Raw genomic sequence first — 18,879 nt, forward strand, 5'->3', positions numbered from 1 at the left:
TAAGATACGAGGCATTGGGCACATATGTGCTTCTCTATGTTCACATTTTCCTCTTTTCCCTCAGTGTCCTGATGTGGCCTAAACAGGGTAGGAAAAGGATTTGTTCCTATTGAGCCAGAGTTGTTTTCTTTCCTATCACACTAATAAACTCCATAAAAGCCAGGACAAGATCTGTCTTGGTAATCTTGTGTCTTCAGCCCTTAGTAGGAGTACCTCCTCTAGATTATACAACCCTGCCTTCTTTTCCTGTACCACCCTCCTTTTCCATGGTACCTAGAAACTTCCAACTGTGCAACTGTCCAGAAAAATCTTACAGGGTTCCCTCAAAGTGGGTACCTTAGCCATGGGAGCAGATCAGAAAATATGGCTCTGACAACAAAACTGAATTAGTAACTGAGGCACATCACAAAAAAAAAAAAGAAAAAGGAAAAGCTTTGTACCTAGGATGATTCATTTTATATTTCTGAAGAATGTGGGGTGGGATGGGGAAGCAGAATTCCAAATAGATTTAGGAAGCTTCTAATGTTAAAAGTTGGAGAGTTATCCCACTGGCTTTGGGTGAACTTACACATTTACCTCTTAAATATAACAAGCAGTGATCATGGTTCAAATACACAAAATCCACTTGGGGAAATTTTTTTAAATGAAGTTCAGCATTGATTGAATTTATATCATTCCTAAAACTGAGTTTAACTATTGAGCTGTTTGTATTTCTACATCAGTTTTGAAACAGCTTGGTAAATGTAGCTTTCAAACTGCTGACTTGTACTTTCTATTCTAGCCTTTCAGGGGCTGGAGGGCTGGGAAATTCCTTTAATTAAGAAAAGAATTCCCCCTTCTGGAAAATCGCCATCCCATAAGCCTATCCCATTCAAATCATGCTGGGCTTGCTTGGTTCTGTCATAAATTGATGTTTTGGATTTAAATTTCCTGATCCTACTGCTGCCAATTTGTGAAGCTGCCTCCTCGCATTAAAGCATGAAATAAGAGGAACAAGCAATAAGATAGCAAATTGGATTCTTTTAAAACTGGCACATTTAGCAGGAATTAACAAGCTAGACTTAACAGTACAGTGATTATTTGAGCAAAGCCCAGTGCTTTAACATCCTCCAATTTGTGAACCAAACATATCCTAACTTCCTAGTGCTTAATTTGTAGAACTAGAAATCTCATATTATCAGACAGAATTTAGATCTGGATTTAATTGGCTCATATCCTCTTTATAAACTACCAGCTTCCTTTATGGAATAAATACCCTTTTCTGCTCAAAATACAAAGTTTTAATTTGAAGTCAACGTAATAGATTTATTTTCTGATCACTTATTTTCTATTGGCTAACCAAAAATATTTTTTATTGTAACAAACTTTATGGTATTGACAAAAGGGTCTTCCTACTCTTAATGACAGACTTTTTCATGGGTACTGCATTTGCCTTTTTTAGTCCTTAAGAGTTGCTGTTACAGTTGACCTGACCGTTTGTTCCAAGAATTACCTCCAGGTAGTATTGTAATTTCAGAAATTTTTTTCTTATATGACCTGGCCCTCATAAAAAGCAATATGTCCAGAAAGCCTTTCCTAATTATTCCAGGCCAATTCTGATCATTCTCTTCTACTCAACATTTGTAACATTTCTTTTCATTTGTATTTTCATTTTAATTAATGTATTTAAATTCAATCAATCAATGTTAATTTAATTGCTCCTTTTATTCATTTTCTAAATTTTTTCATATGTTTTCTGCACTGATTTGTAAACATAAAGGTGGTGACCATACTTTGTTCTAGTTTTATACGATTCCATAGTACTTAAAAACCCAGTGGGAATGAAGGAGAACTAAATGATGACTATATGAATATACAGTTTGATCTTGTACCTGAAATAGACACCCAGGAAATATTCATTATTCAGGAATTTATCCTTCCTTGACTTCTGAAGAAATTAGTATATGATTAGTTTATCTTTATCTTTTTTGTAATCTCTGTATGATCAACAGCCGTTATTTTTTCATCTCCAAATCCTAGAATTTTTTCTCACCCTCCTACCGTCATCTTCACTCTTCTTAAAATGATACAGCTCACAGTTGGTATAACAGATGAAACAAGAAACTAATTAGCAGTTGTTGTCCATCTGTGTGTTTATATTAAATATTTTAAAATAAAACTGCATTTGCATTCTGAGTACTCTGTCTGAAATCCATAAAATCTAATCTTGGGTAAAGGTTCTGTCTTTGTTTTGACTTTGCAGTAGACTACATGGTAAAGCAAAAAAAAAATTTATGCCAGAATCAGGATTATAGTAAGTTAAGACAAATACAATTTTTTTCAGTTTTATTGAGATATAACTGACATACAGCACTGTATAATTTTAAGGCATACAGTATAATCATTTGACTTATGATAGGTCTATGTTTAGTTTTATAAGAAACCTCCTTACTGTTCTGCATAATGATTTACCAATTTGCATTCCCACCAACAGTGTAAGCGGGTTCCCTTTTCTCCACACCCTCTCCAGCGTTTATTGTTTGTAGATTTTTTGATGATGCCATTCTGACCAGTATGAGGTGATACATGCACTATTGTAAGTAGTTCATCACAGCACTATTGACAATAGCCAGGACATAGAAGCAACCTAAATGTCCATCAACAGAGGAGTGGATAAAGAAGATGTAGGATACACATACACACACACACACACACACATACATACATATATAATGAAATATTACTCAGCCATAAAAAAGAATGAAATAATGTCACTTGCAGCACCGTGGATAGACCTAGAAATTGTCATGCTGAGTAAAGGAAGTCAGACAGGGAAAGAGAAATATCATGTGATACTGCTTATATATGGAATCTAAAAAAATGGTGAACTTACTTACAAAATAGAAATAGAGTCACAAATGTAGAAAACAAGCTTTTAGGTATAAGGGGGAAAGGGGAGGAAGGATTAAATTGGGAGATTGGAATTGATCTACAAGGCTACTGTATATAAAATAGTTAACTACAAGGACCTACTGTATAGCACAGGGAAGTCTACTTAAAACTCTGTAATAATCTTTATGGGAAAAGAATCTAAAATAGAGTGGATTTATGAGTGATATAACTGAGTCATTTTACTGTACCACGGAAACTACCACAACATTGTAAATCTACTCCAATAAAAATGTTTTTAAAAAATCGTTTGACTTACATACATCATGAAATAATTGCCACAATGAGTTTAGTGACCATCATCTTGTATATATACAAAATGAAAAAAGTTTTTTCTTGTGATGAGAGGTCTAAGGATTTACTCTCTTAACAACTTGGATATATAACATACAGCAATGTTAATTAATCATGTGGAATGTTACATCCCTAGTACTTACTTATCTTTTAACTGGAACTTGGTACCTTTCCATTGCCTTACCCAATCCCTCTCCCCCCTTACCACCTGCCTCTGGTAATCACAAGTCTGACCTCTTATTTCATGGGTTATTTGGTTGGTTTATTGAACTGTAATTGATTTACAATACTCTGTTAGTTCCTAGTATACAACATGGTGACTCAATATTTCTATACATTACAAAATGATCACCACAATGTTAGTTACCATCTGTCACCATACAAATATATTACATTATTATTGACTGTATTCCCATACTGTACATTTCATCCCTGTGACTCATTTATTTTGTAAGTTTGTACTTCTTAATTTCCCTCACCTATATCATTCATTCCCCCATCTCCTCCCCTCTATCAATCACCTGTTTGTTCTCTGTATCTGTAACTCTGTTTCTATTCTTATGTGTTTGTTCATTTGTCTTGTTTTTTAGATTCCACATATAAGTGAAATCATACTGTATTTGTCTTTCTCTAACTACTTTCACTTAGCATAATCCCCTCTAGGTATATCCATGTTGTCACAAATGGCAAGATTTTATTCATTTTTATGGCTGAGTAGTATTCCACACACACTGTATACACACCACTTGTTCTATTTATCCAGTCATCTATCAGTGGACACTTCAGTTGCTTACCTATCTTCACTACTGTGGATAGTGCTACAGTGAACATAGCGGTACATATATATTTTCAAAATATTTGTTTTTTTTTCTTTGGAAATATACACAGAAGTGGAATTGGTGGATCATATAATAGTTGTATTTTTAATTTTTTAAGAAACCTCCAAGATGTCTTCCATAGTGGCTGCACCAATTTAAATCCCACTAGCAAAATGGCACCCCACTCCAGTACTTTTGCCTGGAGAATCCCATGGACGGAGGAGCCTGGTGGGCTGCAGTCCATGGTCGCTAGAGTCGGACACGACTAAGAGACTTCACTTTCACTTTTCACTTTCATGCATTGGAGAAGGAAATGGCAACCCACTCCAGTGTTCTTGCCTGGAGAATCCCAAGGACGGGGGAGCCTGGTGGGCTGCCGTCTATGGGGTCGCACAGAGTCGGACACGACTGAAGTGACTTAGCAGCAGCAGCACTGCAGAAGAGCCCCCTTTTCTCCATATTCTTGCCAACACTTGTTATTTTTTATGACAACCATTGTCTTTTTTATAATAGCCATTCTGACAGATGTGAGTTGATACCTCATTGTGGTTTTGACTTGCAATGCTGTGACATTTAATTAGCCTGAGCTTCTTTTCATGTGCCTGTTGGTCATCTAAATGTCTTCTTTGGGAAAATATCTATGCAGGTTATCTGCCATTTTTAAATCAGGTTATTTGTTCTTTTTTTTGATTCTGAGTTGTATGAGTTGTTTATGTACATTGGCTATTAACCCCTTATTGGTCATATCACTTTGCAAATATTTTCTCCCATTCAATAGTCTGCTTTTTCATTTTGTTGCTAGTTTCCTTCTTTGTGCAAAAGCTTTTTAGTTTGATATAGTCCCTTTTGTTTATTTTTGTTTTTTGTTTCACTTGCCTGAGGAGACTTATTCAAAAAAATTATTGCTAAAATCAATGTAAAAGAGCATACTACCCATGTTTTATTCTAAGAGTTTTACAGTTTCTGAATTTTCACTTAGGTTTTTAACCCATCTTTAGTTTATTTTTGTATATGGTGTAAGAAATTGGACAAGTTTGATTCTTCTGCAAATAGCTGTCCAGTTTTACCAACATCATTCGTTGAAGAGACTATCTTTTCTTCATTGTATATTCTTGCCTCCTTTGTCATAGATTAATTGACCATAAGTTTGTGGGTTTATCTGGGCTCCCTGTGTTGTTCCATTGATCTGTGGGTCTGTTTTGGGTCTGGTTTTGATTGCTGTAGTTTTAGTATGGTTTGAAATTAGGGCGCTTGATACCTCCAACTTTGTTCTTCTTTCTCAAGATTGTTTTGGCTATTCATGGCCTTTTGTATTTTCATACAAATTTTAAAATTATTTATTCTAGTTCTGTGAAAACGGCCATTGTTATTTTGACAGGAATTATGTGTAATCTGTAGATTGCCCTGGGTAATACAGTAATTTTAACAATATTAATTCTCCAATCCGTGAACACAGTTGGTGTATCCTTCTGCTTGTGTCATCTTGAGTTTCTTTCAACAGTGTTTTATAGTCTTCCAAGGACAGGTCTTTTACCTCCTTAGGTTTATTGCTAGGTGTTCTATTCTTTTCGACGCAACTATAAATGGGATTATTTTCTTAATTCCTCTTTCTGATTGTTTGTTGTTAGTGTATAGAAACACAACAGACATATATATAACTTTGTATCCTGCAACTTTACTGAATTCATTTATTAGTTCTAATAGGCTTTTTTTGGCTGACATCTTAAGGATTTTCTATGTATAGTATCATATCATTTGCAAACAGTGACAGTTTTTCTTTTCCAGTTTGGATCCCTTTTATTTCTTTCTCTTGTCTGATTGCACAGCTAGGATGTTCAATGCTATGTTGAATTAAAATGGTGAGAGTGGACATCCTTGTTTCCTTCCTGATCTTCAAAGTGCTTTCAGCTTTCCACCATTGAGTATGATGTTGACTGTAAGTCTGTCATATATGGTCTTTATTATATTGAGGTACATAGCCTCTACCCACTTTATTGAGAGTTTTTATTGTACGTGGATATTGCATTTTGCCAGAAGCTCTTTCTACACCTATTGAGATGATCGTATGATTTTTATTCTTCTTGTTAATGTGGTATATTAATTGATTTGTGAATATTAGACCATCCTTTTCTCCCTGGAATAAATCCTACTTGATCATGATGTATATTGTTGAATTCTGTTTGCTTATATATCATTGAGGAGTTATGTGTCTATGTTCATCAGTGATTTTGGCTATAATCTTTTTTTGCGATATCTTTGACTGTTTTGCTATCAGATGATGCTGACCTTGAATATAAGTTCAGAATCATTCCTTGCATCTCAGTGTTTTGGAATAGTGTGAGAAATATAGGTATTAACTGTTCTTTTACTCAGTAGAAAATTTCTAACAGCTGGCCATCAGTTTTTATTTGATACTTTTACTGAGAAAGATATTATTTGTCTCATGAGATAGCACATTTATTCTTGGATGGCTGTTATGTATGGCAAGGATTTTTTTTCTTTTTATTACACTAAGCCAAAGTCTTTATCCCTGTTTCTCTCAGCTATTAGTTCTAATTCTGCCCTCATGAGCAACACCAAATAAATTAACTCCCTCATCTACTTGACAGCCTTTCAAAGGAAATACTATTTATGATTATATAAATTTTAAGTAGTATCTTCTCTTCCATCCACAGATAATATTATTTGCCCATAATATCATTAGAGTTGTAAATATTGTACACTGTTCATTCCCAAAGCTACTGTGGAGAGATTAAGTTGAGGCCAGGGTTCATTCAGTTCATTTATTGAGTGCCTACAACGTGCAAGGAGTTGGCAGGACAGTCAAGAAGCCTAGATAAAATGAGACTATGTCTTGTGAGACAGACATATATTATTGTATCAGCTTTATAAATTTGCCTTTCATCACAACTTGCTTCTTCTCTTTATTCTGTTTAGTTCTTTTGACTTTAAACTCCACTTTTACATCAAAATGCCATTCCTGATTTTTTGCATGTTTACATTAGCTTGGGGCCTTTTACCATAGCTTTTATTTTTATTCTTTCATATCTTTTAAGTGTATCACTTATAAATAAGATCCAAATGGGATTTGAGCTTTAAAAAACGAAATCTTGCATTTGCCTTAAGTTACTGTAACCCCGATTGTAGCTTGAAGGTCATTTTGCTTTACCATGAAGATTGCTATAAATATTCCCTTGATATTTTTTCCTTCCATCTTACATTATTTTTACTATTAATAAAATTTTTGTTATCATTGTCCTTTTCTCTGTTGTTGGTTTAATCCAGGTGCTATCTGTTCCCCTTCACTCATTATTTTGGAAAATATGGAATACTCTACCATCCCCTGCATACTTTCCTTCCAAATTCTGATACTAATAATCAAATATTTATTTCTCCACTGTTATTTTTTTTTGCCTTTATTTTATTTATTTATTTTTTTTACTTTACAATATTATATTGGTTTTGCCATACATCAACATGCATCTGCCACGGGTGTACATGTGTTCCCCATCCTGAACCCCCCTCCCACCTCCCTCCCCATACCATCCCTCTGGGTCATCCCAGTGCACCAGCCCCAAGCTTCCTGTATCCTGCATCGAACCTGGACTGGTGATTCGTTTCTTATATGATATTATACATGCCATTCTCCCAAATCATCCCCCCCCCTTCTCCCACAGAGTCCAAAAGACTGTTCTATACATCTGTGTCTCGCTGTCTCGCTTACAGGGTTGTCGTTACCATCTTTCTAAATTCCATATATATGCGTTAGTATACTGTATTGGGGTTTTTCTTTCTGGCTTACTTCACTGTGTATAATAGCCTCCAGTTTCATCCACCTCATTAGAACTGATTCAAATGTATTCTTTTTAATGGCTGAGTAATACTCCATTGTATATATGTACCACAGCTTTCTTATCCATTCATCTGCTGATGGACATCTAGGTTGCTTCCAATGTCCTGGCTATTATAAACAGTGCTGCAATGAACATTGGGGTACACGTGTCTCTTTCAATTCTGGTTTCCTCAGTGTGTATGCCCAGCAGTGCGATTGCTGGGTCATATGGCAGTTCTATTTCCAGTTTTTTAAGGAATCTCCACACTGTTCTCCATAGTGGCTGTACTAGTTTGCATTCCCACCAACAATGTAAGAGGGTTCCCTTTTCTCCATATCCTCTCCAGCATTTATTGCTTGTAGATTTTTGGATCGCAGCCATTCTGACTGGTGTGAAATGATACCTCATAGTGGTTTTGATTTGCATTTCTCTGATAATGAGTGATATTGAGCATCTTTTCATGTGTTTGTTAGCCATCTGTATGTCTTCTTTGGAGAAATGTCTATTTCTCCACTGTTACATTTTTAAAAGGTGCTCACTATACCCTTCCTGCACAGCCTTCCAATTTCCTCCCTGCACCTCCTACATCACTGAGACTTTGAGAATACTTTTACTTCTCCCAGCTACTTCCACTCCCCCCACTTTTAGGCATTGCTGAAATAATGCTTTTAAATCTAGACTGTTACTAAGTTTTCTTTTTAGTATACATCTGTACAACTTCTGAGGAATCCATGTTTAGCACATATATTATAATTTCCCTGTTTGATTGTTATTCATTTAGATTTAGTTATATATTTTCTAAATGCATGTATGTGTGTGTGTGTTTTACTAGTGTTTACTCTTCATCTTCCCCTAACTTGAAGCCTCTGATCTGGTTAAATTTTTTTCATTTAGAGTAATTTTTCTGTAACATTACTTATTGATTTATTATCTAAATTTTTGCATTTTCACAAATATTCTTTACTGATAGATGAAGAGTGTCTAGGTATAGGATTTGGATGTTGCAAGCCTTTTTTCTCAGAGTACATTGATGTTAATCTACTGTTTCATAGTTTTTAGTGTTGTAGGTAAGAAATCCAAAGCCAATATTCTTTTTTTCTTTGTTAGTAAATCTAATCTTTCTGTCTGACAGTTTGTAAGATTTTTTCTTTATCCTTGAAATTTATTTACATTCTTAGGTTTATACTCTTTTGTCAGTCTTAAACTAGATCACAATCAGTTTCTAGTGCTTTAAATCAATGAATGTTAGACATGGAAAGGACCTAGTCCAAATTTTCATTTTAAAAGTAAGGACAACGAGACTCGAAAAAAATGATGTTCATTTTTCAAAGTCATCTCAGCGGTAGAGACACCTTGATTCTAGGCCCTGACACACTCAAGCCTTCAATTAACACTTCTGTTTTCTGTCACTGAGCATTTAAATTTTTAGCATTTAACACTGAATCATTGCTTTTATATGTTTTTATGTAATATTGATAGTCTCAAAGAACCATGGGTAGGTTACTTATTTCAAGTGAAAGTGGAAAGTGTTAGTAAATCAAGATTAATACTAGTGTTAGATTTATCTTTAAAAATGGTTAATCACTCTCCAAACCTAATTAAAACTGCAGTTTTTAATGACTTAGGAATTAAATGATATCACAGTATCCCTTTAAGACCTGCCGCTCTTTGAGGAAAGGGAAGCAACTGATATATATATATGTAAAGCTCAATCTGCTTAATTCCATATCCCTTCCAGTGGCAATGGCGAGACTATATTTCAAATGTAAAAAGTACAGTTTATTAGATATTGATCATCACTATTTGGCATACACAAGTTAGATATATATTCTTAGATAACAATGATAAATAGCTATTTTTCTAAAGATAATATAACAAAGTGTCTTTCACAATGTGAATAACTACTATAGTTTAAAAGAATAGTAAAATGAACATAGGTGACCTTGAATCTGTCACTGCCTTTGTGAATTTCATTGACCTCTCTTGTCCTGCCTACATCGTAGAATTGTAAAACTAACACATAAGTGTGAGAGTGTGTTGTTCTTTTAAAATGTGAGAATAACTGTCATTAATTTTATTTCTTAAATATCAACTGATCTTATATATGGAAGTAATGTCATATATAAGACATATAAGGCTGTATTGTGTTCTCATTTTACTCTCCTCTCTTTAAGAAAATTAATGTGCTATGCTCTCTGTTTAACAAAACATAAAATCATGAATTATTTTTAGCCTACTGTAATATCCATGATTATAATCTTTGCTGCCTATTTTTTTTTATCATTATTCAGAGTAATCTCAGTCTTAGAAAGCAAACTCAATTTTTATTTTTTAAAAGTAAAAAGGTTGAGGTGAGTGAATAAAAAATAAATACAGGAAAATATCAGCATTTGTCAGATTTGAGAGATGGATACATGGGTGTTACACTATTATCTTATGTTAGAAATATTTCATCACTTAGAATATATTATGACTCACAAGAGAGCAAATTTATGACTTGTAAGCAGTCCTAAGTTATGTTTAATCAAATCTTACTTAGTTTTCATCTGAATATAGGATTCAGAATTATGTTGGTTTCATTCCCCAGAAATGTACTAACATGTCCACACACACATTTTTCTTGTCACCCCAGACAGATCCTCACCTGTTGCCTTAGCATCCTCTGTTTGATGCTTTTGCACAATCATCTATTCTGCTGAGATGTCATATGCCTGAAAAAAACTAGACAATTACTCTACTTAGGCACTTGACAAGGAGGCAGAGGTTCTAATCCTAGCTCTGCCTGTACTGCTCCACCTAGCCCTCAATATGCCACTTTGCCACTCCGAATAGCGTTCTCCTTTTCTGTAAACTAGGGATGATTCATACCTGTTCAATCTACCTCAGAGATTTATTGTGAAATAACAGGTGGAATTATATCATGCAATATAAGTGAAGGTACAGATCCTCTGACAGTTGCCACACTTTGCTGCCTATCCCTCTAAGCTATGATCTCTTACTAGATCAAACAGGTAGGCAGAGAAGACAGAGACGCACCAGTCCCAGAGTGCTCAGAGCTGTGCTACTGGACACAGTGACCCCCAAAGACCTTTCCAACTTTAAGATTCAGTGATCTTGTGAATCCACCAGCCTCAGAGTAGAAAGCAGCATTGAGCGTATTCTTTGAAACATAATAAATTACAGTAAGGACTTGCTTGGTATAAAAGTCCTTTCAGTTTATTTCTGCAAATTAGAAAATTTCCTGTGGAAAGTTGATGACTCTTCAGTTTTACAAAAATAGGAAAAAATCTTTCCCAGATAATATGAAAATAATAAATAAGGGAACAAATCACAGAAAAGTATGTTTATTTGCAGTCATCAGCTAGCCTGTCCCAGGAACTTTATCCATATACAAAGATGTCAGTGTGTATGTCACTGCTACTTTGTTTCCAGTGACTTTACAACCCTGTACAGTCAACATGCTACAAATACAATACGATAAAACTGGTGGAATTAGCTAATGTCTCTTTATACTAGCACAAAATTCTATATGTATTGATAATAGTCAGTGCCCACTCACCTGAACCACATCCCACATCACCCTGTGTTTGTAGCGCTTTACCATTTTCTCCATAGGCCAACCATTTGGCTCAACTTAATGGTTCCAGCAAGGCAAAGGCACCAGAGTGCTGGGCATACAGTAATCAAGAATCCATCACATTCATATCTTATAGTATTTCAATACAGGGGATAATTTGCTTTTTTTCCTTAAAGCAAAATGAAAAAGATTGATGAAAAATCTGTTCAAAATACACAGTCCAAGAATACTTTATTATTTTTTTAATTTAAATTTATTTATTTTAATTTGAGGCTATTATATATATTATATATATATTATATATGTTATATGTATATTATATATGTTATATATAATATATATATAACAATATTATATTGGTTTTGCCATACATCAACATGAATCCACCATTTTGAATATATTTCTTCCAAGATGTTCACCTAACCAAGTTAACTTCAAAATCCATTTCAGGGATTTTTTTTAAGTTTTTTTTTTTTTAATGTTTACACATAAATCCTTCCTTCATTAAATGCCTGGGTATTTTTTGCTGCATAAGCGATTAACTGGATGAGTTCAAGGGATCTCTGCGTCATAGATTGAACTTCATGTCAGCCATTTTTCAACTTTTACCATTGTTTTGTCTTCTTGGGAGTTCCTTCACCAGAGCCAAGCAACCTCCAGTATACTCATGGACAGACTAGCGCTTGGGGTGCAAGAGAGTTCTGTCTAAATTCAGTAAGAGAACCTAATAGTAAATGGAACTATTTAGGCTGAAACCAGGCCTGGGTTACTGAGCCATTTGGACTTTTCAAATATAGTTCTGTGAATGTATTTGAGGTCCAGTCTGTGATATTCTTCTGTGTTAGTCACCGATATTCTCCTAAATAAAAACTGCCAAATATGCTAAAGTTGAACTCTGCCAGGTTGTTGGGTATGTTTGTGTGATAACTTCTCTCAGTACTTCCAGTAATATCAACAACAACAACCAAACTTCCTTGAAAACTTGTTTTGTACAAGGTTTTATTCCATAAACTTATATGTACTGTTACTTAATCCTTATAACAACCTTCTCGTATCCCCACTTTATAGATGGAAAACTAAGGCAAAGAACGGTTAAGCAACTAACTTACCACTTTTCCAAGGTTCTGCATCTCCCAGGTCGTAGCACCAGGGTTTAAACTCAGGCAGTCCAAGTTCAGAGCCCACACTCTTAATCTCTGTGCTGTGCACCTCCCAACTTGGTCTCTTGTAGAGCCTCTTGGGTAGATCTCAGGTTTCTTTTCTTACCTCTGTCACTCCTGGATAAAATATGAAATGATGCTCTACTTAAAAATCAGCCCATTTCTTAAGGCCTAACCAAATTAAGTCATATTCCCTCTAAAGGGTCCTAAGTCTCTAGCACCTAGAGTGATCAATTTTCCTGGTATGCCTGAAATTTCCTAGAACGTGTAACTTTCATGTTACATGAAACTAAATCCGGGATACTCGTAGGCAAACTGGAAGGGTGAGACAGCCCACTTACACTTCACTGTGTCCCCTCTTTATACCGCCTTGTTATATAGAGCAAAAAGCCCATCAAAGTACCAGTAACCACCACTTCTGCACTTACAAGTTTCTTTCTTCACAACAAGTTATGCTCCCACTGCAAAGAGACCTTTTTGATTCCCACTTCATACAGAATTTAGTGCTGTGTTCACGTTAATGCCTACTCACTGAATAGGTGGTTTAGTTTTCAGCAGGCACTGTATATAAGAATCTTTCCTTGTGTGTTAATTTGTCTTTATTTTTTTTTCCAGCCCAGATGACTTACTCAATGCCTTGAATGAGGGTATCAGTCGTGCTGATGTCATCATCACATCAGGGGGTGTGTCCATGGGGGAAAAGGTATGAAAAAATGGGGTTCTTGAAACATAAGATTGATTAACAGTGGTCTGGTAGACATCTTGTATCCATAACCAGACCCCTACGAAGCTGGAAATCCACAGGTGTTCAGAAATTCCTGAGCATTCTAAAAGGGATGCAGTACAATAGGTCAGGTCAGACAGCTTACCATCTCAAATTAAATCCAGCAGTGACGGTGTTAAAGTGTAGATATTAATCGGTATTCTCCATATAGCAGACAGATTGCTGGGATAGTCTTCCCTCAAATTTTCCTAGAGGTCTTGAGCAGATTGCTGCCATTTTCTCCCAAGATCACAAAACCTAGGGGCTGGGGCCTGCATTGTCACAAAGCTGTAAAAAATATTTTGCATGACCATCAAACTACCTGAGGAGCTCTCAGCGTCATAAGAGCAGACCCTGAGGTTAAGAGTACTTAAGTACTTATATTTCTTATATTTCTTATTTCTAGAGAGTGTTTTCATGTAAAAGTTTTCTTGGTTGCTAATGAACTAATTAAGGGACAGTAACCATTTGGCAGACCAAAAGTTTGTTTTTCTAGGACTTCTAAAGAGGCAGCAAGCTTGTAATTAACATAGGCTTGGCAGATGTGGCTCAGTTATGGTAAGAACAGAACACTTAGTCTTAACCTTCTTTATTGGTGCTAACAAAGATGTCATTTATCCTAGGGATTTGCTCACAGGTAAACAGCCAATATAGTAAAGCATATTGGTTTTCTTTATTTTACTCTCTGTGTAGTAAGATACTTACAATAATTCTTTAATTTACTAAGAAGGTGATTTTAAGAACTGGGCATCCCAGAGTATTCCATAGTGTTAGTTTCTCAGTCATGCCCGAATCTTTGTAACCCTATGGACTGTAGCTTGCCAGGCTCCTCTGTCTGTGGAATTCTCTAGGCAAGTATACTAGAGTAGGTTCCCATTCCCTTCTCCAGGGGATCTTCCTGACCTGGAATTTGAACCCGGGGCTCCTGCATTGGAGGCTGACTATTCACCATCTGAGCCACGAGGAGCTAATAATTGTCCTTCCTACCTCCTCGAGGCAGGAATGAGATGAGAGAAGAACCAGGAAGAAAGAGATAAAGTATCAATGCAGCGAACTCCTGCCAGCCTGAAAACTCTAGTCCTCAAAAGAATTCCCGTGTACTTCAGTAGCAGAAAGAAAGAAAAGTATAAGAGAGAGAACATCTGTTTTAGCCCAAGGGCTGAGTCTGAAAATCAATCACTGAAAACACAGGGAAGTAAGTCAAAGAAAGATCCAGAAGCATTATGTAGCAGACATGAATTTTAAGTACAGAAACTCAGGTATGCAAGAAATTTATTTACTTGTTTAAACTTAAATTCTACTATGAGCACCGATACTATGGAATTGGCAGGAAATTTACTTAAGCCACTGCCGAATTAATTGCCTCCAGGAATTATACCAAAGAACGGGCAGGGGCTTGAGAGGCAGCAGGGCATCAAGGAGATGCACATCTGGTCACCAGTGTTCACTGGATACATCTAGAGTGTCCTTGTCATGTTACCATATATCTCAGGTCTTTGCTCTTTGGGGGCCATACTAATAGCACTGAGATCAAGGGGGAGGCTGGAAGCCTTAGAGCAGAGGGAAGGGGTCCTTGCCGCATGTGGGACCCACAGACCCCAAACCTCGTCTCAGCCAAGGAGAAATGACTCTTCACAGTTGATTCCTTCAAAATATCTCCCCAGCCCCACCTCTTCGTGCTCCAAAAAAGCCTTTTCAAAAAGTTTTCATTTTTTATGTATCTGCTTTTTGCCCTAAAAACTAAGGAATTATATGCATTACTGTAAATTCTCCATCACCTACAGAATTGTACAATAGCTCAAAGACAATGAAAGGTATATAGATAACCATTAAGGATACCCTAGATTGAACAAGGCAATGGCAACCCACACCAGTACTCTTGCCTGGAAAATCCCATGGACGGAGGAGCCTGGTGGGCTGCAGTCCATGGGGTCGCAAAGAGTCGGACACAACTGAGCGACTTCACTTTCACTTTTCACTTTCATGTGTTGGAGAAGGAAATGGCAACCCACTCCAGTGTTCTTGCCTGGAGAATCCCAGGGACGGGGGAGCCTGATGGGCTGCCATCTATGGGGTCGCACAGAGTCGGACATGACTGAAGCGACGCAGCAGCAGCATTCTGGGGAGAAGGCAATGGCAACCCACTCCAGTACTCTTGCCTGGAAAATCCCATGGACAGAGGAGCCTGGTAGGCTGTAATCCATGGGGTCGTGAAGAGTCGGACAAGACTGAGCAACTTCATTTTTCACTTTAATGCATTGGAGAAGGAAATGGCAACCCACTCCAGTGTTCTTGCCTGGAGAATCCCAGGGACAGGGGAGCCTGATGGGCTGCCATCTATGGGGTTGCACAGAGTCAGACACGACTGAAGCGACTTAGCAGCAGTAGCAGCAGCAGATTGAACACCTAGCAATTGTTTCTTCCTATTTCAAAGTCTCTTAATTCTTCCTAGGGCTTCCCTTGTGGCTCAGCTGGTAAAGAATCCGCCTGCAATGCAGGAGACCTGGGTTCGATCACCGGGTTGGGAAGATCCCCTGGAGAAGGGAAAGGCAGCCCACTCCAGTATTCCAGCCTGGAGAATTCCATGGACTATATTGTCCATGGGGTTGCAAAGAGTCGGACATGACTGAGCAACTTTTACTTTCAGTTCTTCCTAACAATGTCTCCCTCACCCCACATGATTAGAAAAAAGGGCTGGTCTCATAGGTTTGCCCTGATTATTTAGCACCAAAGGTATTAATTAATCATATAGGTCACCTTGAGTATAGCTCCTAGAGCCATATAGTGGTAGAATATTAAAACTAATCAACAGTATTCCAAAGAAACAATTTGTTAAAATGTTTTTTTGTCTCCCTTATTTCATTTAGTCCTGTGTTTCTTGTTCTGCAAGATCTTGGCTTAGCAGTCGCTTTCTTAACACCTTCTGCTTCCATTCTAGAGAGTCCTGGGTTTCCTGACTCAGTCCACTGGTACTGTATAAAAGTGACCTGAGCTGTATCACCTCAGAGGTCTATACCCTAGAGACTATTCTTTGAAGCATCAGTTGTTCAAAATTCCTATGAAGGTCCTTTTTCCTAGTGCTCTGGATCTGTCTTTGTTGTAGACACAGACTATTTACTATAGCTTACAGCAGTGCCTTCAGGCCAGCATCAAAGTTAAACAGGAACTTTCCTTAGAAAATAGATATTAAAAGATATTAAAGTAAGACTCTGTATTTGGATACAGTATGTAACAATTTCATAAAAAATTTTGGTTAGTGTTGTCCCTGAAGGTGAAAACACATCATTGACAGTATAAGCATTGTCAAATATCCAGACACTTCCCATAAAGCATATAATTTCTGAAATATTATATTAATGACATTTTACCTGCTTGAATCTAACCTAGCACACAGTGAGCCTCTTCTCAGATGTAACAGTAACTTCTTTCCATGAAATTCTTATAATGGTAACATCAAACAAACCTATTTCTAATGTCTCTTTTTATAAGATAAAAGAACAAACCTTCATGACTTTCTAGGAGACCTCTAGTACTCTTGCCTGGAAAATCCCATGGATGGAGGAGCCTGGTAGGCTGCAGTCCATGGGGTCGCTAAGAATTGGACACGACTGAGCGACTTCACTTTCACTTTTCTTTTTTCTTTTTTTTTTTTTTTTTTCACTTTTCACTTTTATGCATTGGAGAAGGACATGGCAACCCACTCCAGTGTTCTTGCCTGGAGAATCCCAGCGACGGGGGAGCCTGGTGGGCTGCTGTCAGTGGGGTCATACAGAGTTGGACACGACTGAAGTGACTTAGCATAGCATAGCATAAGAGATGGACACAGCTGAACAATTCACTTTCACGCATTGGAGAAGGAAATGGCAACCCACTCCAGTGTTCTTGCCTGGAAAATCCCAGGGACGGGAGAGCCTGGTGAGCTGCCGTCTATGGGGTCGCACAGAGTCGGACACGACTGAGGCGACTTAGCAGCAGCAGCAGCAGCAGTAAATTTCAAACATAGTTTTAGGCTTAAAAAATATTCTGCAATTTTTTTCTATATTTTGGTCTGATCTTTAGAAGGAAAAATCAAAAGAGTTGTCCAAATAAAATGGGCCCTTGATTAAGATCATGGATATCTAAGAAACAGTTCTTGGTTACCTAATTTTTCAAAGCAACAATAAAATATTTGAAAACAAGCATAGAGAACCTGCTTGCTATGCTTTTTTATTTCCTTAAACAATCAAAGACAAAATAAAGTAAACAAAAAGCACAGAAAGGCAGATTACACAAAAAGAAAAACACTACATATCACAGGGAAAGCATTGGTCAGTAAACCCAAGAAGTAAGCTCATGAAAACTTACTGAACTTACTAAAATTTTAATATATACTCAGCTTAATTTCAAACACAGGTATTATAAACCAAGGCAAATCAAAGTCACTTTCAGACTTTTATCCTTTATTATGCTTTTTTTTTAATGTTTTGGAACAACCTGACTCTTTAGAACTAAGAGTGGTCCGCAGATCCAAGAGTGTCCTTGAGATTCTTTAAGCAGGTCTGCAAGGTTAAAACTATCCTCATAATAAAACTAAGTCTTTATCTGACTTTTATATTATCCTTCTCTCATGAGTGAATAGCAAGTTTTCCAGTGTGGAAGATGTATGATCTCATCAGACTGAATACTGAAGCAAATAAGAGAATCTACCTGACTTCTCTTCAGCTGAACATTAAAGAGAGTTTTTAATTATAAAATGCATAAGCAATAAATTACTTATGTTAACATGAAGTAGTTCGTCATTGCTATTTCCAGATGAACTAACAAATAAATACTTTTAACTTCTTAGTTTTTATTTCTAACCCAGTAAACATTGATAGACATAAGCCACATAAACAAAAGCTCAAGGATCCTTAATGGATTTTAATTTAAGAGAATATAAAGGGTCCTGAGACCAAATATTTTGAATATTGGATGTCTTTAATTTTTTTCCTTGAAAAATGAAAGAACATGCATAATTATACTTGTCTGTCATTATTACTCCAACATTTAAGAAAATAACTCATGTCTATCTCATAGTGAGAACTAGGGGACATAGATAATTGACAAATCACATGTAACCATTTTAGCAGACTAGCCAAGTTCATATACACACAGAATACAGCTTTGTAGAGCAGACACCTCCCCTTTTTAACCTTCTTAATGGAGCAAAAATGAAAACATATTTATTAACATAACCCAAAGGTATATCCTCCCTATGGCATATTAAAATAATAGACAAAGTACATTAGCTTAAAGTTATGGTTAGTAAACAGTGATCCAGTGTTCTATCTTACTTAGAAATCATCTAGGTTTCCCATGATTGTTCATTAATTAACCAATTTAATAACTTCAAGATTTTAAATTACTTAAAGATCTTGAAAATTATTTTCAAGCTGATATTCTACAAACATAATTACTATTGAAATTAAAAGTTTGTCAGAATAATGATTCAATTTCATTGAACCAAATTTTAGGTTTTATATAAGAA

The 18,879-nt window shown here is 36.3% G+C and overlaps 1 protein-coding gene across 10 annotated transcripts in view; it reads left to right on the forward strand.

Annotated features, from left to right (window-relative positions):
- GPHN (gephyrin) overlaps positions 1-18,879 on the forward strand; it is a 538,037-nt gene that overhangs the window by 497,285 nt on the left and 21,873 nt on the right. For all 10 annotated transcript variants that reach the window (XM_019969080.2, XM_070796736.1, XM_070796738.1 and 7 more), the window contains one exon: positions 13,226-13,313. In XM_019969080.2, coding sequence (XP_019824639.2) covers positions 13,226-13,313 — 88 coding nt within the window. The remainder of the gene's footprint in view (positions 1-13,225; positions 13,314-18,879) is intronic.

Source organism: Bos indicus, chromosome 10 (assembly GCF_029378745.1).
Source record: "Bos indicus isolate NIAB-ARS_2022 breed Sahiwal x Tharparkar chromosome 10, NIAB-ARS_B.indTharparkar_mat_pri_1.0, whole genome shotgun sequence".
Lineage (NCBI taxonomy): Eukaryota > Metazoa > Chordata > Mammalia > Artiodactyla > Bovidae > Bos > Bos indicus.